The sequence below is a fragment of the Eleutherodactylus coqui genome, chromosome 10 (assembly GCF_035609145.1).
Source record: "Eleutherodactylus coqui strain aEleCoq1 chromosome 10, aEleCoq1.hap1, whole genome shotgun sequence".
NCBI classification, from domain to species: Eukaryota; Metazoa; Chordata; class Amphibia; order Anura; family Eleutherodactylidae; genus Eleutherodactylus; species Eleutherodactylus coqui.
Genome location: NC_089846.1, coordinates 19,976,045 through 19,993,685, shown reverse-complemented (window position 1 = coordinate 19,993,685; position 17,641 = coordinate 19,976,045). Strand labels below are relative to the sequence as shown.

At 49.1% G+C, this 17,641-nt stretch overlaps 1 protein-coding gene across 2 annotated transcripts; it reads left to right on the top strand.

Moving 5' to 3' along the window:
* The first annotated feature begins 2,896 nt into the window (after positions 1-2,896).
* Positions 2,897-17,334, top strand: LOC136580157 (torsin-1A-like). Of its 2 annotated transcripts, none has more exons than XM_066580493.1 (5): positions 2,897-3,118; positions 4,461-4,726; positions 6,096-6,271; positions 8,955-9,082; positions 10,570-17,334. In XM_066580493.1, exons 1-5 carry the CDS (start codon positions 2,905-2,907, stop codon positions 10,812-10,814), a joined length of 1,029 nt encoding a protein of 342 aa, XP_066436590.1. In that variant the 5' UTR covers positions 2,897-2,904; the 3' UTR covers positions 10,815-17,334. The 2 variants fall into 2 exon arrangements, with proteins under 2 accessions (XP_066436590.1, XP_066436591.1); XM_066580494.1 differs by lacking the exon at positions 10,570-17,334 and adding an exon at positions 9,809-10,562.
* Positions 17,335-17,641: the final 307 nt, after the last annotated feature.

Sequence of the window (17,641 nt, the reverse complement as noted above, 5' to 3'; positions counted from 1 at the left end):
AAACATCTCTTTGGTACTTTTCACTCCCTTCTCAGCCCTAAACGGCAGCCCCCGGTGACGGATCTCAGTGCTGTAGAGTTGGCTGCCTACTTCAAAAAGAAAATTGATGACATCCGTCAGGAAATAACCTCCCATACTTAGACCAGCCCTGATCCTAGTCTTGTCAGCACCGCATCTAGCTCCTGCTCACTGTCTGTACTCAGACCAACAACAGAAGAAGAAGCCTCTAAATTGCTTTCCTCTGCTCACCCCACCACCTGCGCTATCGACTCTCTCCCCTCACATCTCCTCCGATCCCTCTCCCCAGTGGCAATCTCCCATCTCACCACCATATTCAACCTCTCTCTGACCTCTGGCATCTTTCCCTCTTCTTTCAAACATGCCATCATATCCCCACTGCTAAAGAAGCCGACTCTGGACGCGATTGATGCTGCCAACTACCGACCCATCTCTAACCTCCCCTTCATCTCCAAACTATTGGAACGCCTGGTTTACTCCTGCCTTGTAAACTATCTATCAGAAAACTCTCTTCTTGACCCCCCTACAGTCCGGCTTCCGACCCCTACACTCAATAGAAACTGCCCTTACAAGGGTGTCAAACGACCTCCTGACAGTCAAATCGAGGGGCTATTACTCCCTACTGATCCTCCCCGACCTCTCTACAACATTCAACACTTTTGACCACAAACTCCTCAGTATGCTTCACTCCATCGACCTAAAGGACACTGCTCTCTCCTGATTCTCCTACTACCTATCTGACCGCTCATTCAGTGTCTCCTTTGCTGGCTCTCCCTCCCCTCCTGTTCCCCTTCCTGTTGGGTTCCCCCAGGGCTAGGTCCTCGGCCTCCCTCCTCTCCTCTTCCCCTTGCTGTTGGGGTCCCCCAGGGCTCGGTCCTCGGCCCCTCCTTTTCTCTATGTACACAGTCCCTATTGGACAAACCATTAGGAGATTTGGCCTCCAATACCACCTCTACATTGATGACACCCAGCTATACACCTCTTCCCGTGACATCTCTGCTCCTTTCCTCCAAAACATCACTGACTGTCTGTCCGCTGTCTCTAACACCATGTCCTCTCTCTACCTAAAACTAAACCTCTCTAAAACTGACCTGGTGTTTCCGCCCTCCACTAACCTACTTTATCCTGACATCTCCCTCTCAGTGTGTGGCACCATGACTCCCAGGCAGCACCCCCATTGTCTTGGGGTTCTATTCGATTCCAATCTCTGCTTTACCCCCTACATCCAATCTCTGTCCCAAACATGTCAGCTGCACCTCCAGAACATCGCAAGAATATGCCCTTTTCTCACTGTGGACATGCTAAAAGCACACACTGTTCCCCTCATCCACTCCCGCCTTGATTATTGTAACTTGTTGCTGATCGGTTTCTCCCGCGCCAGACTCTCCCCTCTCTAATCCATCCTGAATGTGGCAGCCAGGCTCTTCTTCCTGTCCAGCTGCTACTCGGACGCCTCTGCCCTGTGCCGGTCACTGCACTGGCTGCTTATTAAATGCAGAATTCAATTTAAACTCACTACCTTCATCCACAAAGCCCTCCACAGCGCAGCGCCCCCCTATATCGCCTCCCTCATCTCAATCCATCACCCAGCCCGGGCCCTCCGCTCCGCTGACAAAACCAGACTGAGCGTCCCTTTAATTTGAACCTCTCATTCCCGCCTCCAAGACTTCTCCAGAGCAGCACCGGTCCTCTGGAACGCATCAACCAATTAAAGCCGGTGCTGGGTTAACCAATGACAGCCATTCAATGACTGGAGGGTTATTGCTGCAGAATCTGTTGGCGGTCGATTCCGCAGCAAAAATCCGCCCGTGTGCGTGAGGCCATATGGTACATTAAATAGGACCATCGAAAAACGCATTTTGTCCTGCCAAAATAAAAGCCCTCACGTAGCCACGAAAACGGAAAAATATAAAGGGATGATTTTTTTGAATGTGGGAAGGAAAAAGCGAGAAAAAAAAGGTGTTGTCATTAAGGGGTAATAACTTCGTTGATGGCGGGTATTTCTGCGTAAGACACTAGTACGCCATCTATATAAATAAAGACGAAAGCCCTCACTGATTCACTGACTCACCACTAATTCTCTAACTTCCCGATGTCGTAGAAACATGAAATTTGGTAAGAGCATAGATAATGTCCAAAATAGGAAAAGTCAATGGGTCCCAACTCGATTATTCAATTCTAGCACAAAAGAATTAGCATCCAAATTTTTCGTATGGAATCTAATTCTCTCACTTCCCGATGTCATTTTATATATAGGAAACGTCGCATGGTTACCTCCACGTGGTGTTTCCTGGGTAACGCAGAGAACTATGTAAAATGGTGAACATATTTTTTTTCCCGGTATCTCTAAAGTAACCACGACTTCAGAAGATTTTCCGTGTGAACACCAGATAAACACCAGTACCAAATTAACTCGGGCGAAGCCGGGCATATCAGCTAGTACTGAATAAATGGAGGTGTTTTGAATATTTTGTTTCCAGTCCTTCATTATTTGCATATCATTAACATGTCTATCCATCCTGCGATTTCTGCAATTCTACGACTTTTTCTTCTGGTTTTCACAATTTGTGTTGAGAGTATATATATATATATATATATATATATATATATATATATATAGATAGGTGCAGTGCTCCGGCCGGTGCAGCAGCTCCTCTCACTACAACTCCCATCCTCCTCACTAGTTTCTATGAAAGTGAAAGTTCTCCGCTTTCTTTCACTTCTTCTCCGCCGTCACATCATATATGTGGGCGTGGTAAGAGCGGGGAACGTATAGTAGGCGTGGTTTGTGGGAAAAGCGCAGGCGCTGATTGGTCCGGAGAGGGCAGTGCGGGCAGCGGGGGAACCACGCAGCTGTTCTGCGCCTGCGCACTGCCTCCAGCTCTGATGGCTGCGGTCGGTCGCTCCGCTCCCGGGACTCGGCTCCTTCTCGTGCTGCTGGCGGCTCCGCTCCTCCATGTCGCCGTGTGCCTGGAGCCGATCAGCATGGGCATCGCCATAGCTGCCGCCTCGGCCATTACAGGCTACATGTCCTTCCCGGAGTTCTACTGCGGGCGGCTGGTGGAGTGCTGCCGGGTGGATAAGCCCCTCAATAGCACAGGTGAGGACAGGGTTACTGACTACATTACCCAGCATGCTCTGCAGCAGGTGACTGCTGGGATTTGTAGTCCTTCAGCATGCAGATGTGTATAGTTATGGGGTAACTGTGACAGCGCTGAGGTTGGCACCGCTAGCTTGGCACCACGGGGGCAGCAGATTGGCACTGTATCCAGTCCGCGCAATTCTAAAAGCCTTCTAACTATAACTAACCCCCTACAGCAGTGTGATGAATGACTAGTGGTGCTGCTGGAGAAGTGGTGCAGTACAAAGCCCCGATTAGGTGGTCTTGTTCTGGCTGATGGGGGGTCATCTGTGTTATTAACTCCGAATACCCCGCTACGACATTTGCAAAGGGTCTGCCCAGCGTTCTACGACCGAAGGGTGGAAAGTTCTGCAACTTTCTAAAGTTTTGGTTAAAGTGTCACTGAACTTTTTAAAAAACTTCTGACCCGATAGAAGTTTGGCTCGGTGGGGGGCGGCTGGCAAGATCCCTGCCGATCGCTAAAACGAACAGGCAGAAGCGCTCATTCACTTGTCATCGCAAGCACCGCACGGACTCCATAGACTTTCTATGGAGTCGTTATGCTGCTGCAAGTAGTGACAGACACGGCTGACAGATAACAGCTTCACCCCGTTCATTTTAGCAATCAGTGGGGGTCTCGGCACCCGCCCCCCCCCCCCCCCCCAATCATAACGTCTGAAGTCTCACTAAGGCCAGATTCACACGGGTCAGCGCATCACTTTTGTGACCTTGCGGTCCTCGCACGTTTGTCCCATCGACTTCAGTGGGAAATATCACAAAAGAATGGATTTCGCATGAGTTTTGCGTCCATCGCAGGAAACGCGCCTGAGAATATCGCTCATGTGAATAAGCCCTAATTCATGTCAAAAGTTTTTTTTTTTTTGTTTATTTTAAAGCCTAGCTACCCTTTATATTCCACACCGGTTTCGAAATCTCGGCTTGCTGTCAGTGAATGGGAATATTTATTTACATTCAGTAGTGGTTAACCCCTTCACACTTGAGTCAACCGTACCGACTGCTGCAGACCCGCCGCCGACTTCACACCTCAATTCAAAGGGGTTAGATCAACCGTAGGTCTGCGCCAAAATTTGCACTGAATGGTGAAAATCCGCATCAAGATCCATGCCAAATTGCGCTATCAATGGGGAAAACAACACATCTGTTTTTCTGTTTAATTTCAGTCTCTCTCCCCCAAAAACGGAGACTGATCCCCGGGTCTGGTTGGTTTTTACCCGTTGGGTGTAAATAAGAACGTTCCTGTTCACTGACAGCAAGCAGAGGTCTCGATCCATTCAGGACATTTCTTCCTCCTTATTTCCAGCATTACAGGCTGACTTGAAGGAGAATCTTTTTGGGCAGCACCTGGCGCAGGAAGTCATCTACAGGGCGATGACCGGCTTTATGAGCACGGAGAACCCCAAGAAGCCGCTGGCGCTCTCGTTACACGGCTGGACCGGAACCGGGAAGAACTTCGTTAGCAAAATGATTGTGGAGAACATCTACGAGTTGGGAATGCAAAGCAAATTCGTCCATCTCTTTGTGTCCACCGTGCACTTCCCGCACAACAGCCTGATCCCGCTGTACAAGGTAGGCAGAGTGACCCTCCACCTGTGAATGGGCATCTTCTGGGTGCGGTAGACCGCTCGCCCAACGGGTGAACACTAAGATGAACTTGTTCTGCTCTCCCATATAGTTATGGGCACCAGATGAAAGCGAAACAAAGATTTTCTTATATTGACGTTCGCGCTCGCTACGCAGTACACTCGTTGCCTGAAGCAAAATGGCGACACCTCAACAGCGGGCAGTGCGGCAAAACAAAATCGATCATTTCAGAGCACAGAAAATGCCAACCAGTGTACAGAGGAAGAACAATTGGGCTCATTCACACGGATGAATGCGAGTTCTTTCTGTGCAAAATAGTCCTTTTTTTTTGCATGCGCCTTAGGTGCAGATGTGCGAGTTTTTTATGTCCGTGTGTTATCATTTTTTTTCACATGTGCACAAATCATTAAAAAAAAAATAAATATATATATATTATATAAAGGCGCAATAGATTTCACATTTATGTGTTTAGTGTTTCGCAGCAACATGCATGAGAAAAAAAATGGCAGCAAACGCATATAACGTCCGTGTTCACAACGAGCGAGCATTGCCCTTAGCGAGTACCTACCCGCTCGAGACAGAAGGTTCGGGTGCCGGCGCAGGGGAGCCGTGAGTAGCGGCAGTCAGCGGGGGGGGGGGGGGGGGGGAGAGGGAGAGAGAGATCTCCCCTCCGTTCTGCCCCGCTCTCCCCTGCAGCTCCCTGCCCACCGGCACCCGAACCTTTTGTCTCGAGCGGGCAGGTACTCGCTAAGGGCAATGCTCGCTCGAGCAATTGCCCTTAGCGAGTATGCTCGCTCATCACTACTTTTTAACATTAGAAGTCCTATTGAAGGCACCCTAAATGGGCCATTACTGAAAACTGGTGATCTTGCGGCAATCTGTAGCAGCAGTACGCTGACATAAGGTGCGTGAAATTCATTAAAGGGGTTTTCCGTGTAGTGGCCGGCGCGCGTAACTGCAGCCGCGGCTCTCATTAAAATCAATAGGAGCCGTTCCTGCAGTTACAAGGTCTTCCTGCTGACGCCATCTTTAGAGACTGGAGTCCGCCGAGCCTCTTGCCAACTACAGTGCATCTAAGGTGAGTTTGTGAAGCTGTGAACTTATGTGGATTTGGGGTGTGAAATGCCAATTTGTGGCGTACATTCTAGTATGTCTGTCGAGCCGTTGGAGGCCATGACCCTCCTGCTAAGCCATACCAAATTCTTTCAAAAGTGGAAAGCTCGGTAAAAAGTTGCCCCATGCGCCAAATTTTACAACTTTTTCTGTCAGAACTCTGGCATGAATGTCGTCACTTGTACGTGTGTTCAGGCCGCTGTACGGACATGACACGCCGGAGTGTTTGTTCCTTCCTCAGGATCAGCTTCAGTCATGGATCCGCGGAAACACAAGTCGTTGTGCGCGCTCCATATTTATATTTGATGAGATGGACAAGCTCCACCCCGGTCTTATCGACGCCATCAAGCCGTTCCTGGACTACTATGAACATATCGACGGAGTGTCCTACCGCAAAGCCATCTTCATTTTCCTCAGGTACTCGCTCCGCACGTCCTGTAGAAACAGTTGGAACGTTTTCCTGCGGCTGTTTCTTTAAAATTCCTTATGTATCAAGGCAGTCAAGTGAAAATATTGGTCTTATTGTCTGTAGCAACCAATCACAGGGCGGCTTTCGTTTCTTGAGCAGAACATCAAGTGAGAGCTGTCCTGTGATTGGTTGCTATGGGCAACAAAAAAAGTTTTACTTTCATAAATCTGCCCAAATGGGCTCCATTTATTAAAGGGATTGTTTCACAGGTCTTTTATCCTTGTGCACTAAATGAGGGATTATGGGCAGACTACATCAACCCCCACGGCCTCAGTTGCTATGGATACAGCAGTAATTAGTCTGGCACTTTGTAGCTGGATGTGAGACAGCTGCACACCTGTGTGGAGACCCCAATATGTGACACCTCACAAATCTCCACATACATAGCTGGCGGTGCATATTGACCAATAACATTGAAGCATAGTCCTTCACCGCTATCTTCACATCTACTGAACATGATATCATGTCATCTCCAGTGCTAATGCTGCCAACACCAGTCCAGCCTTCATCTAATCGTCAACCGTTGCCCAGCGTTGAAACTAACCATCACTGTCATGCAAACATGCCACCACAGAGGGTTCAACGCCGCCGTGAAGCTAAAGCAGCTTACATGACACAGTGATAAGCAACGATGTCACCTCAGCCACCAGCTGACGTTTGTATATCTTGTGGAGCAGATATGCGAAAGCAGTGAGCCAACATGTCTCCTCAGCGAGCTTCTGAAGTTCGTTAATCACTTGCAGCTAATATGTGAAAGCAATGAGCCAACATGTCTCCTCAGCGAGCTGCTGAAGTTCCTAAATCACTGTTTGCAACATTCTGGAAAATTGTACATAATGCCAATGGCTTACTATTTGTAGGAAATATTTTGACCAACTTCAATCCCTTTCACTATGTATTATATTAGTAAGTGGCACATAGTCCCAGCAGGAACACCGTTACTATATATAATACTAATAACTAGTCATTTATTAGCGATGGGTGGTCCTACTGTGGGTCAGGTGACCAATGGGAGGGCTGGAGAGTCCAATTGTAGAGATGGTTGTTGGAACTGTAGATCCTCAAAACATCGGCATGCTCCTTCTGGGAACAGGGTAGAGCGAGGCCTGTGCTATAAGGGAAGTCCACTCATTGACAAAAAAATGCCCACAAATAGAAATTCAGTTTTCTGCAAAACTCGCTCTGCGGTTATGTCTCGGGCAGATATGTAGATGATTACAGCGTTGTGTTTGTTTAAATAGTGGATCTCGTCACCTGAGGCCCTAAAAGTGGCTTTCCTGCCTAGCTTATAAAGATTCCCTCAGGACCTCTTACCACTTGTGTAGAGCTTGTTGACCACTAGACACCTCTACGACACAGAGAAGAGATGTCACCCCGTTACCAGAGTCTGAGAGGGGCGCATTATTGGGATGTGAGAAGTTGGATGATCGTAGCGATGAATTGTCCCCCATCGGGCCATTCTGACCAGACTGGTAGGAGGTGTTGGGACCAGTGAATGTGTGAGGGGCACACAAGGTGACCGGGCTCAGGACGCCCCCTACAGACCACCAGTAGAGACGAGCGTCTGACCAGACTGTTAGGGGGTGTTGGGACCAGTGGATGTGTGAGGGCACACAAGGTGACCAGGCTCAGGACGCCCCCTACAGACCACCAGTAGAGAGGAGCGTCTGACCAGACTGTTAGGAGGTGTTGGGACCAGTGGATGTGTGAGGGCACACAAGGTGACCGGGCTCAGGACGCCCCCTACAGACCACCAGTAGAGAGGAGCGTCTGACCAGACTGTTAGGGGGTGTTGGGACCAGTGGGTGTGAGGGCACACAAGGTGACCGGGCTCAGAACGTCCCCTACAGACCACGAGTAGAGAGGAGCATCTGACCAGACTGTTAGGAGGTGTTGGGACCAGTGGATGTGTGAGGGCACACAAGGTGACCGGGCTCAGGACGCCCCCTACAGACCACCAGTAGAGAGGAGCGTCTGACCAGACTGTTAGGGGGTGTTGGGATCAGTGGATGTGTGAGGGCACACAAGGTGACCGGGCTCAGGACGCCCCCTACAGACCACCAGTAGAGAGGAGCGTCTGACCAGACTGTTAGGGGGTGTTGGGACCAGTGGATCTGTGAGGGCACACAAGGTGACCAGGCTCAGAGCGCCTCCTACAGACCACCAGTAGAGAGGAGCATCTGACCAGACTGTTAGGAGGTGTTGGGACCAGTGGATGTGTGATGGCACACAAGGTGACCGGGCTCAGGATGCCCCCTACAGACAGACCACCAGTAGAGAGGAGCATCTGATCGTAAGATAAACACAAGCGGCTTCAACTGTTTCATTGTCTGCCATCCAGAGACGGGGCGCCATCGTTACATATATAAAAAGTTTCCTCCGATTACAACAACTCCTGTCTGGTGCATTAGTTTTGGTCAGTGAGTGTATTATAGTTGGGGTCTGTCGCAGATCTTGCATTGGGCGGCAGCTTCTAGTTACTCCTCTGGTTGTTCACCTCTGACCTCTACAGAATAGGACACTTGGATTTCCTGGGCGGGAATCGTCATCCTCACCGAAATCTAGTGAGTGTGATCCGTGTATAATGGATATAGGTGGAGTATATATGTATAACCTGTGGTGTTCCTACAGCAACGCCGGCGGGGATCTCATCAATAGGCAGATGCTGGACTTCTGGAACTCCGGAAAGAAGCGAGAAGATCTGCAGTTGAAGGACATGGAGAACGTTCTGTCCGTCGGACTATTCAACAATAATAACAGTGAGTGACGATGACGTATCTTGGCAAATGCAGGAATCCAATTTTGGGGGGGGGGGGGGTTGTTGTTTTTTTTTTGGGGGGGGGGGGTTTGTTGGTTTGTTTGTTTTTGGTTTGTTTTTTTTTTACACCTTCCGCCTTTAAAAAATGCTCCTCTGTGACTTTCTGCCGCAGCTATGTCTGTGTATGCCCGCAGATCCCCATGAGAGTTTAGCCCTTTTTAATGAGCACATCCAGGACGGGATTCCATGCAGCATCCACCCCGCATGCAGGAATAAACACTGCAGCCTGCTGGGTGGGTTCCCATTGAAAGTAATGGATGCAGATTCGGCGTGGCTTCCGCATCAAATCTCTAGCTAAATTCTGCCTGCCAACATACCCTAAAGGGATTTCCTGCAAAAGCAAGATCATTCGGGGTCCGACCCCTGGGACTCGCACTGAGCCTGAGCACTACGTTAATTTGCATGGGACTGCTGGAGATAGCCAAGTTCAAGCACTCCACTACCTTTGGTGGTCGCATTGACATGAGTGAAGACGTGGTGCGTATATGTGACCACCGCTCCCTCCATGCGATGCTCTGCAGACTCCTGTGCAGAGGGGATAACCTTCTGTTGTGGGACAATGCCTCTTACATATAGAAGGGAATATCTTTTCTGTCCACATGAAGTATATTCCAGTTTCATTATATAATAAGTTCAGCAATCTTCTCATTTCCTCCTTGTTTTCTAGATCTCTGGTTGCTGTCAGTGAATGGGACTCTCTCTCCTGAGCACACGGATGCAGGGTCTATACCAAGACAGAGTTGGGATACACTTGAGTCAAGCATTTTTTTTTTTTTTTTGGCATATGATCAGTGCAGGACTTCAGCCTGCGGACGTACAGGAAGCAGAGATCTTGAAATAATTGAATAAAATAAAATGCACTGTTTTTCAGATGTTAGGAAGAGGTTCAGGTATCACAAATAATGTTTAAAAAGTGCCTCCGGTCTGGGACAAACCAAGATGGCAGCACTGCTTTTGACTCCCCGATGAGCACTGGTGGTGCATTGGTAGTCTTAAGACGCTACACACTGCTTGATAGGCTGGCGCTGCTCATGTGGGCATTGCTGGCCAATCAGAGCAGTATATAGTGTCTTGCACGCTCTGCATTGGTAATGAAGCGGTGGTCTATAAAGTTATCGGAGAAGCGGTGCGGCCATATTGCTTTGCAGGGACCGGAGGGTCGCTTTGACGCCAACACACCGACATGCATGCATTGCACCTTCTTATAAAGCCACTATATGTCGCGCCTAGAGGTGTATGCAGCCATAAGGTAGCACATGGAAGGACTCTGCACACATGACCTTAACCCCCTGCATGCCAAGGCATACAAGAAAGCTGACGTATAGGGACAGCTCCTTTATCGCATGACCGGGGGGCACATACTTTAGCCGATAACCCCATGCGATGGAGATAGTGCGGTACTGATTATGCATCGTCCTTCTTTCTTAGGTGGCTTCTGGCACAGCGGCCTCATTGAGAAGAACCTGATCGATTACTTTGTCCCCTTCCTCCCGCTGGAGTACAGTCACGTGAAGAAATGTGTCTTGGCGGAGCTCAGACATAGGGGCTTTGAGGAGGATGAAGAGTTGGCGTCTCAAGTCGCGGCGGAAATGACGTATTCGCCAAAAGAATATAAGTTGTTTTCTGACAAAGGATGTAAAACCGTATCGGCCAAGCTGAGCCTCCATCTTTAGCTGTAGAGCAGCAGCATGCCAAACGTTGTGCCGCGGACTGTGCAGATGCCGGCTGCTCACCAGCGCCCCCTTCCCCAGTCAGTTCCATTTCTTAATGGGACTGTTTCTATTCACATTGAATGACTGTTACATTTGTATCTACGGGTCTCAGGAATACATTAGACTTGCCCTTTTTGTATTTGGGGTTCTCCTTTTGCTTCTGCAGTCTGTGCTTGTCCTTTCGCAGCCTCCTCAGATGCCCCTTTGGACTGGCAACAGAAGAATTCTGGTCTACTACTGCCAGCAAGATTTGCTAAGAGCTGCCACTAGTGACTGTTCCCCTCCTTGGCCAGAACATGCCCAACTTTAAAGCATGCATGGGCTGCCCTACTAGTTCCACGGGGGCTTTGGTAGATCAGACTTACACGCAGGTCAATTTGTCTTTTCCTGGACAAGAGTTGGTGGGCATGACGGGCAAAACAGCCAGGCTCTAGCATCGGAGTGATCTGGGTTGGCTGTAATAAGCACTTGTGTATGTGCTCCACTACATTTTATTGCGGTTTGTACCCACCATGATATTCTTATTGTACACTTGTGACTAGGTCTAGGTCTGTGCGATCCCGCCAGGTGATGCCAGGCGCTAGCGGGTAGTGCAATTTGACTTTGGCACGCAGCTTGATTTTCTGCCCTTACGCTCTTGGACAACCACTTTCTGTGTGACGGGTCCCGCAGTACTGGTATGGCCGCCGATGACTGCAGGCTAGCAACAATGAAACATTACATGGCACTGAAATCACCGCTGAACAGTCTATTAGAGCAGCCCCCTCTGCATTAGCTAATGGGGGTCCTACTTATTCACTCTAAGTGCACAAAGAGGGCAGTCCCTTTTTAAGTTGCACTCCTAGTCACATGACCAAACCCCGTCACACACTGATTGGGTGGATCAGTATATTTTTATGGGCGTGATTATCATGTGACTTTTGATGTCAAATGTCATCATTTTAACGCGGTTTTTAGGAGTTCTAGTAAAATGTACAGAGGGTCCGTTCACATCGGGGGGTCCATTAATTACTGCATGCAGCGTTACTTTGTCCTTTTAAATGACGGAAGAGGGGAACTGAACAGACCGCGTTGTAATTCATTAGGTCTGTTAGGTTCCATCATGTAATGGTTCTGTTTGGCCAGTAGGTGCCATTTTCTTTCTCGTACCGGAGCGCTGATGTGAACGAGACCTCGGGGCGCTGATGTGAACGAGACCTCGGGGCGCTGATGTGAACGAGACCTCGGGGCGCTGATGTGAACGAGACCTCGGGGCGCTGATGTGAACGAGACCTCGGGGCGCTGATGTGAACGAGACCTCGGGGCGCTGATGTGAACGAGACCTCGGGGCGCTGATGTGAACGAGACCTCGGGGCGCTGATGTGAACGAGACCTCGGGGCGCTGATGTGAACGAGACCTCGGGGCGCTGATGTGAACGAGACCTCGGGGCGCTGATGTGAACGAGACCTCGGGGCGCTGATGTGAACGAGACCTCGGGGCGCTGATGTGAACGAGACCTCGGGGCGCTGATGTGAACGAGACCTCGGGGCGCTGATGTGAACGAGACCGCGGGGCGCTGATGTGAACGAGACCGCGGGGCGCTGATGTGAACGAGACCGCGGGGCGCTGATGTGAACGAGACCGCGGGGCGCTGATGTGAACGAGACCGCGGGGCGCTGATGTGAACGAGACCGCGGGGCGCTGATGTGAACGAGACCGCGGGGCGCTGATGTGAACGAGACCGCGGGGCGCTGATGTGAACGAGACCTCGGGGCGCTGATGTGAACGAGACCTCGGGGCACTATATCACTGAACCACTATCTTCAGATTCTCGCAGTCTTCAGGATAAACACAGCCAGCACCTGAACACCAAACGATAATCCGTTTGCTTTTGGTTCGTCATTCCGTTTCTGCAGGTATAAAAATCAAACCCGATCGCCTGTGTAAACAGGCAGACCTTCATCTATGGCCAACTGCCTGTTCACTGTGAATGGAGGCGGGCCTTTGGAAGAGATCTCCAGCCCGCTCCGCCTCCATTCACTGAGTGATTATCGCTCCTGTCTGAAAGCATAGAGACAATTATCGCTGAGACGACCGCTGGCAATCGCCTCGTGTAAAAGGACCATGTCGGACTTCGCTCTCATGCAGCCTGTTTAGACAGACAGATACATCATTGGCTCGTACAAACGGGAAATCGTTCAGTCATTCACAAGTTAATGAGGACTGAACGATAAGTGAACGAGCCACTGATGATTTTTCCGCCTGCATAGAATGAATGACGAACAAAAAGCGTACGAATATATCGCTCAGTCATTGGCTGCGTTTAGACTGAACAATCTCTTCAAGGCCTCATACCCACGGACGGGAGCCCGCAGTGTAATCCCACCCTGCCCGTGGCAAGAGGGCATTACTTACCCGTTCGGATCCTGTGAGTGGCTGTGCGGGTCTTCCATCTTCTCCACTACGGATGTGGGTGGACACCGCCGCACATGTGCAGTGGAGGTGGTTGTTGTTTTTTTTTTGTTTGTTTTTTTAATAACCTGCTTTCCCGCGTAAACCGCGGCCCGTCAGCTGAGGGTGTGCCGCGGATCAGACTGCATCCATTGACTTCAATGAAAGCCGTCCATGCGGAACCCACAGCAATTGAGCATGCTGCGATTTGTTTTCCGGACCAAAAGGTTCGCAAATCAAGTCCACATGCTGCGGGCACCCATGATTGTCTATTGAGGGCTTGAACTGCGCGGGTGCCCAGCATGGATTCCGCACTTTAATTCCGCCCGTGAACATTGGGCTTACCTTTTGCTCATTTGAATGGTAATCGTTCCATCTAAAAGGGCCTTTAGTCACCCGCTGGCCGTCTGGATTGTCGGTCTGTGTTTTTACCGTGGCTGCAGCCGTCACGCAGGAACACAGAATGTCAACGCTGCAGCCAAAGTAAACATTGGCTGGCGGTGAGGACAGGAGTGGCAAGAACGACTTGGCTTATTTTTAACCGTTCCTGCTCTGTACATTCGCCCCGCCTAGAACTCAGAAAACCTCTTTGGGTTCATGCAATACTAAAGTTTCTGATTAATGTAGCTTTAACTCCTTCTATTCAGTGATTATATATATATAAGTAATTTTGAAAAAATGATCCTAAAATTCCAATAATCCAGAATGTTTTGAATTGATGCTAAATATCGGATTTTCCAGATTATTGGATGTTTTAAAAGTCCACTAAAAAGCAAGAGAATGTTTCCAAAGTTACCCCACCTACTCAGAAGTCCCACAAGCCATTCTGCAAACGTGGCAGAGATGGGTTTACCGTATTTTCCGGACTATAGATTCACCCCAGGTTTAGGCAACCGAAAACAGGAAAAATGTTTCATAGAGTGGAGAGGCTGCCATCATAAACTAGGGGGATCTAGTATAGAAAAGGGGTTAACAGTAAGCAGCTGCTATTAAACCTAGTGTGTCCATTCAAACAATGGCGCAAGCACATAAGTTCACATTATACACCTACACAGCCCTGCTGCACGCATTGTCCGCGCACACAGCACTGCTGCACGTATGATGTGCATGAGCACAACACATACAGCTCTGCTACATACATCTGCAGCTGGCATGTTAAACAATGCTGTTATTACCTCTACATCCCCACATACATATGTAGTAACACATGACCTAGTCTAGCTCTTCCTGCTCACATGGGTATGACATCTGCGGTCCTGCTGCCACTGCCGGACCTCTGATCTTTGCTATTGTCTGCCCCCGTGTGTACAGAGAAGGACCTGCACCTTGGGAGAGAGACACGAGTGATCGCCAACCTTATCTGCTGCAGGGGACTGATCAGGAGGAGAGGGAGGACTGTGCAGCTGCGGTATATATGAAGCAGCGCACAGTCTAATCATTTAGACAGGGGTCTGGGGTCTCTGGATTTAGCAGACCCCCCTGCCTCTGAACGATGAGGTGCAGATGCTTTTTAGCAAGATTTTATCTTGCTGAAAACTGCGTCTTATAGTCAGAAAAATACGGTATGTTTGGGACATTATGGGGTCTTTCTGCACATGCCAGTCCAGCACAAGCTGGGCTATGGTTTTTTAATTACACATGTACGCCCATAAGAACACAAGTGAGTATTTAAATATTTTGAATGACTTCAGGAATGCTTGGGCCTCGTCCACGGGCAAAATTGAATGGTGTAATCCTTGTGGATGATCCGCAGTTCAATATGCCCATAGACATGCATTGGGCATCCGCAGGTAATTAAATACCTGTGGATGTCATTTTATCCCGGGGCGCGGGTCAAAAACTGCAGCATGCTCCATTTTCTACGGTTTTCCCGCGTGGACGGCTTCCATTGAAGTCAATGGATGCTATCCACTCCGCGGCACAGAAGCAGCCGACACTGCGTCCGTGCCGCAGATCCGCCAAAAAGTGTGGAAATTAAAGAAGAAAAAAACGCGGCACGCCTTTTCGCGTCCCAGTCGCATCCGCCGTGCAGGAGAAAGAATATCCGGCCGCAATGGAGGAGGCCCGCGCCGCATCCGGACAGGTGAGTAAATGTATTTTTTGGCCTCATGTCTGCGGGATTCTGCACTGGTAAACCATGCGGGCGCCCGTGGGCATGAGGCCTTAAAGGGGTTTGCCGGGCAAATGCTCTGGATTATGTATCTTCAGAATAGGTCCTCAATAGTTGATCACTGGGGATTAGCTGATTGTCCAGCCCCCGCTATCGGTGCCACGGGGCCAGACGTTGTCATCGTGGTCAGAGATGGAAGCATCCTAGAAGGCATCTCTCTTGTTGAAATCAGTGGGAGAGCTGCCTCCTATTACACTTCTAGCTCCGACATGGACACCGGACACTGAAGTGTAATAGAGGACAACGCTCCCACTGAGTTAATTGGGAATGAAGTAATCTCAGACTTCTTGCTCCAATGATGATGAATGACAGAGGGCCGGGGGATAAGCTGATCCCCAGCGATCGACTATTGACCTATCCTGAGGATAGGTCATCAATAGCATTTGCTTGGAAGACCCTTTAAGTCTATGATAGAAGATCTGCACCCGATTTTGATGCCGGTCTTTTTCCAGCTGCGGAAAATCTGCATCAAGTTATCTCTTTGTGAATGCACTTTTGAAGATGCTGTCGGAGTAGCAGAGTATTTTCGCAAGATGCACTGAAAGACTTGGAGAATTCTGCACCAAGATCTGCGTCCTTCAGTGCATCTCGTGGAAATATTCTGCTCGTCTGAAGGCATCCTTAAGGGGGGTTTCCAGAGAAATACTATTGATGACCTAGACTCAGGATGAGGTTAACAATAATTGATTGGCTGGGGGCTGCCGCGTAGGACCCCGGCTGATTTGGTCATCTGCTGTCAGTGCTGTAGCCCCCGGGGTCGGAGCGAAAAGTGCTGCTCTGAGCCTTGTGTCATGGCTGGCACAGCTCTTGTTAAAATTAGCGGGAGCTGCACCTGCAGTTACAAATGCCAGCCACTACCTGGGGGTCGGAGCAGCAGCGTCTGCTCTGTACCCCTGTGTATTGCAGCGCTGACAATAGGTGCCTGATCAGCAGGCACCAGCCGCTCAACTATTAATGACTAACTTTGAGGATAGGTCAGCAATAGTATTTACATAGAAAACCCCTTTAAGAGGTTTTCCAGGACTCTAATATTGGTGACCTATCCTTATGATAGGTCATCATTATATTATAAGTGGTGGTCTTCCAATGTCTGCAGTTTCATGACAGAGGCACTCCGCGCCACGGCCTCTTCTTGGACCAGTAACGTCCCGTTCATAGTCCTGTGGCCTGCGAGCAGCTCAGTCCCATTCAAGTGACTCAGACTGAGCTGCAGTACCAGGAACAACCACTATGAAATGTATGACACTGTGTCTGATGTGCAGTGAAGAGGGTGCAACATCTTCAAACAGCTGATTGGGAAAAAGGGTCCCAAGTAGCGGGCCTCCACCGATCAGATATTGATCACTTATCCCAAGGTTTGGCCAACAATATTGGAGTCCCCGAACATCGCTTTATACTTAAAGAGGAAGAAATTGCCAGTAAATACGAGTCATTCTGTGGCAATTCGTATTGGTTTCTTGTAAAGATGAGTGACAACCAATAGGGCTGTCCTTACTGCTCCCACAAGTTGTCAGCCAGATTTTCTAAGCTTTGGGTTTTCCTTTCCCAGAAACAGCGCCACCACTCTCCGTGGGATGTGTCTGGTATTAAAGCTCATCCCTATTAAAATTGATGTAAGCTGAGCTGCAATACCAGGCACATCCTACGGGTAAGAGTGGCGCTATTTAGGGAGGCACAGGCAGCCCTTATCACTAAGAAAGGGGAAAATTGAATTCCTTATATAGAGCATTAATAAATACTAGACATTTTATATTTTAAGTGACAATGCTTATTTTAAGTGCCTATCAGGGTTACCAGTCGCGTGGCGCCATCTGTTTCAGTTTTTGTATTGATGATCAAAATTGAGACTAAAGTAATAAATTAAACACTTTATTTTTTAACTTGTTCCTCTCCAGTATTCTTCATATTAGATGACTGTAATTTATCGGCAGGTGTTAGCTTTTCTATATCCTCTCATCAGGACCCTCCTGTGTTATCCAGAGGCGAGAGCGGATACAAAACGTCTCTCTGGAGGACCCAACGTGTCCATGCATCATAGAGATGGCTTATTGATCTCAATGGGAGCTTTGTAATGCTTCCTTTTCTCCTGTAGGGGTGCTGCAGTGGAAGTGAGAACTTGCTGCCAGATTTCAATACAGAATATAGATGATTATACAAGTGTCCAAGTAGAACATCCGGTGATCTGCT

What these genes read in the sequence shown, in the direction of transcription:
- LOC136580157 (XM_066580493.1), top strand. Translation starts at nt 2,905, where the DNA reads ATGGCTGCGGTCGGTCGCTCCGCTCCCGGGACTCGGCTCCTTCTCGTG. An exon ending in TAAGCCCCTCAATAGCACAG is followed by an intron (nt 3,119 to 4,460) that starts GTGAGGACAGGG and finishes CCTTATTTCCAG; the next exon opens with CATTACAGGCTGACTTGAAG. An exon ending in GCCATCTTCATTTTCCTCAG is followed by an intron (nt 6,272 to 8,954) that starts GTACTCGCTCCG and finishes GTGTTCCTACAG; the next exon opens with CAACGCCGGCGGGGATCTCA.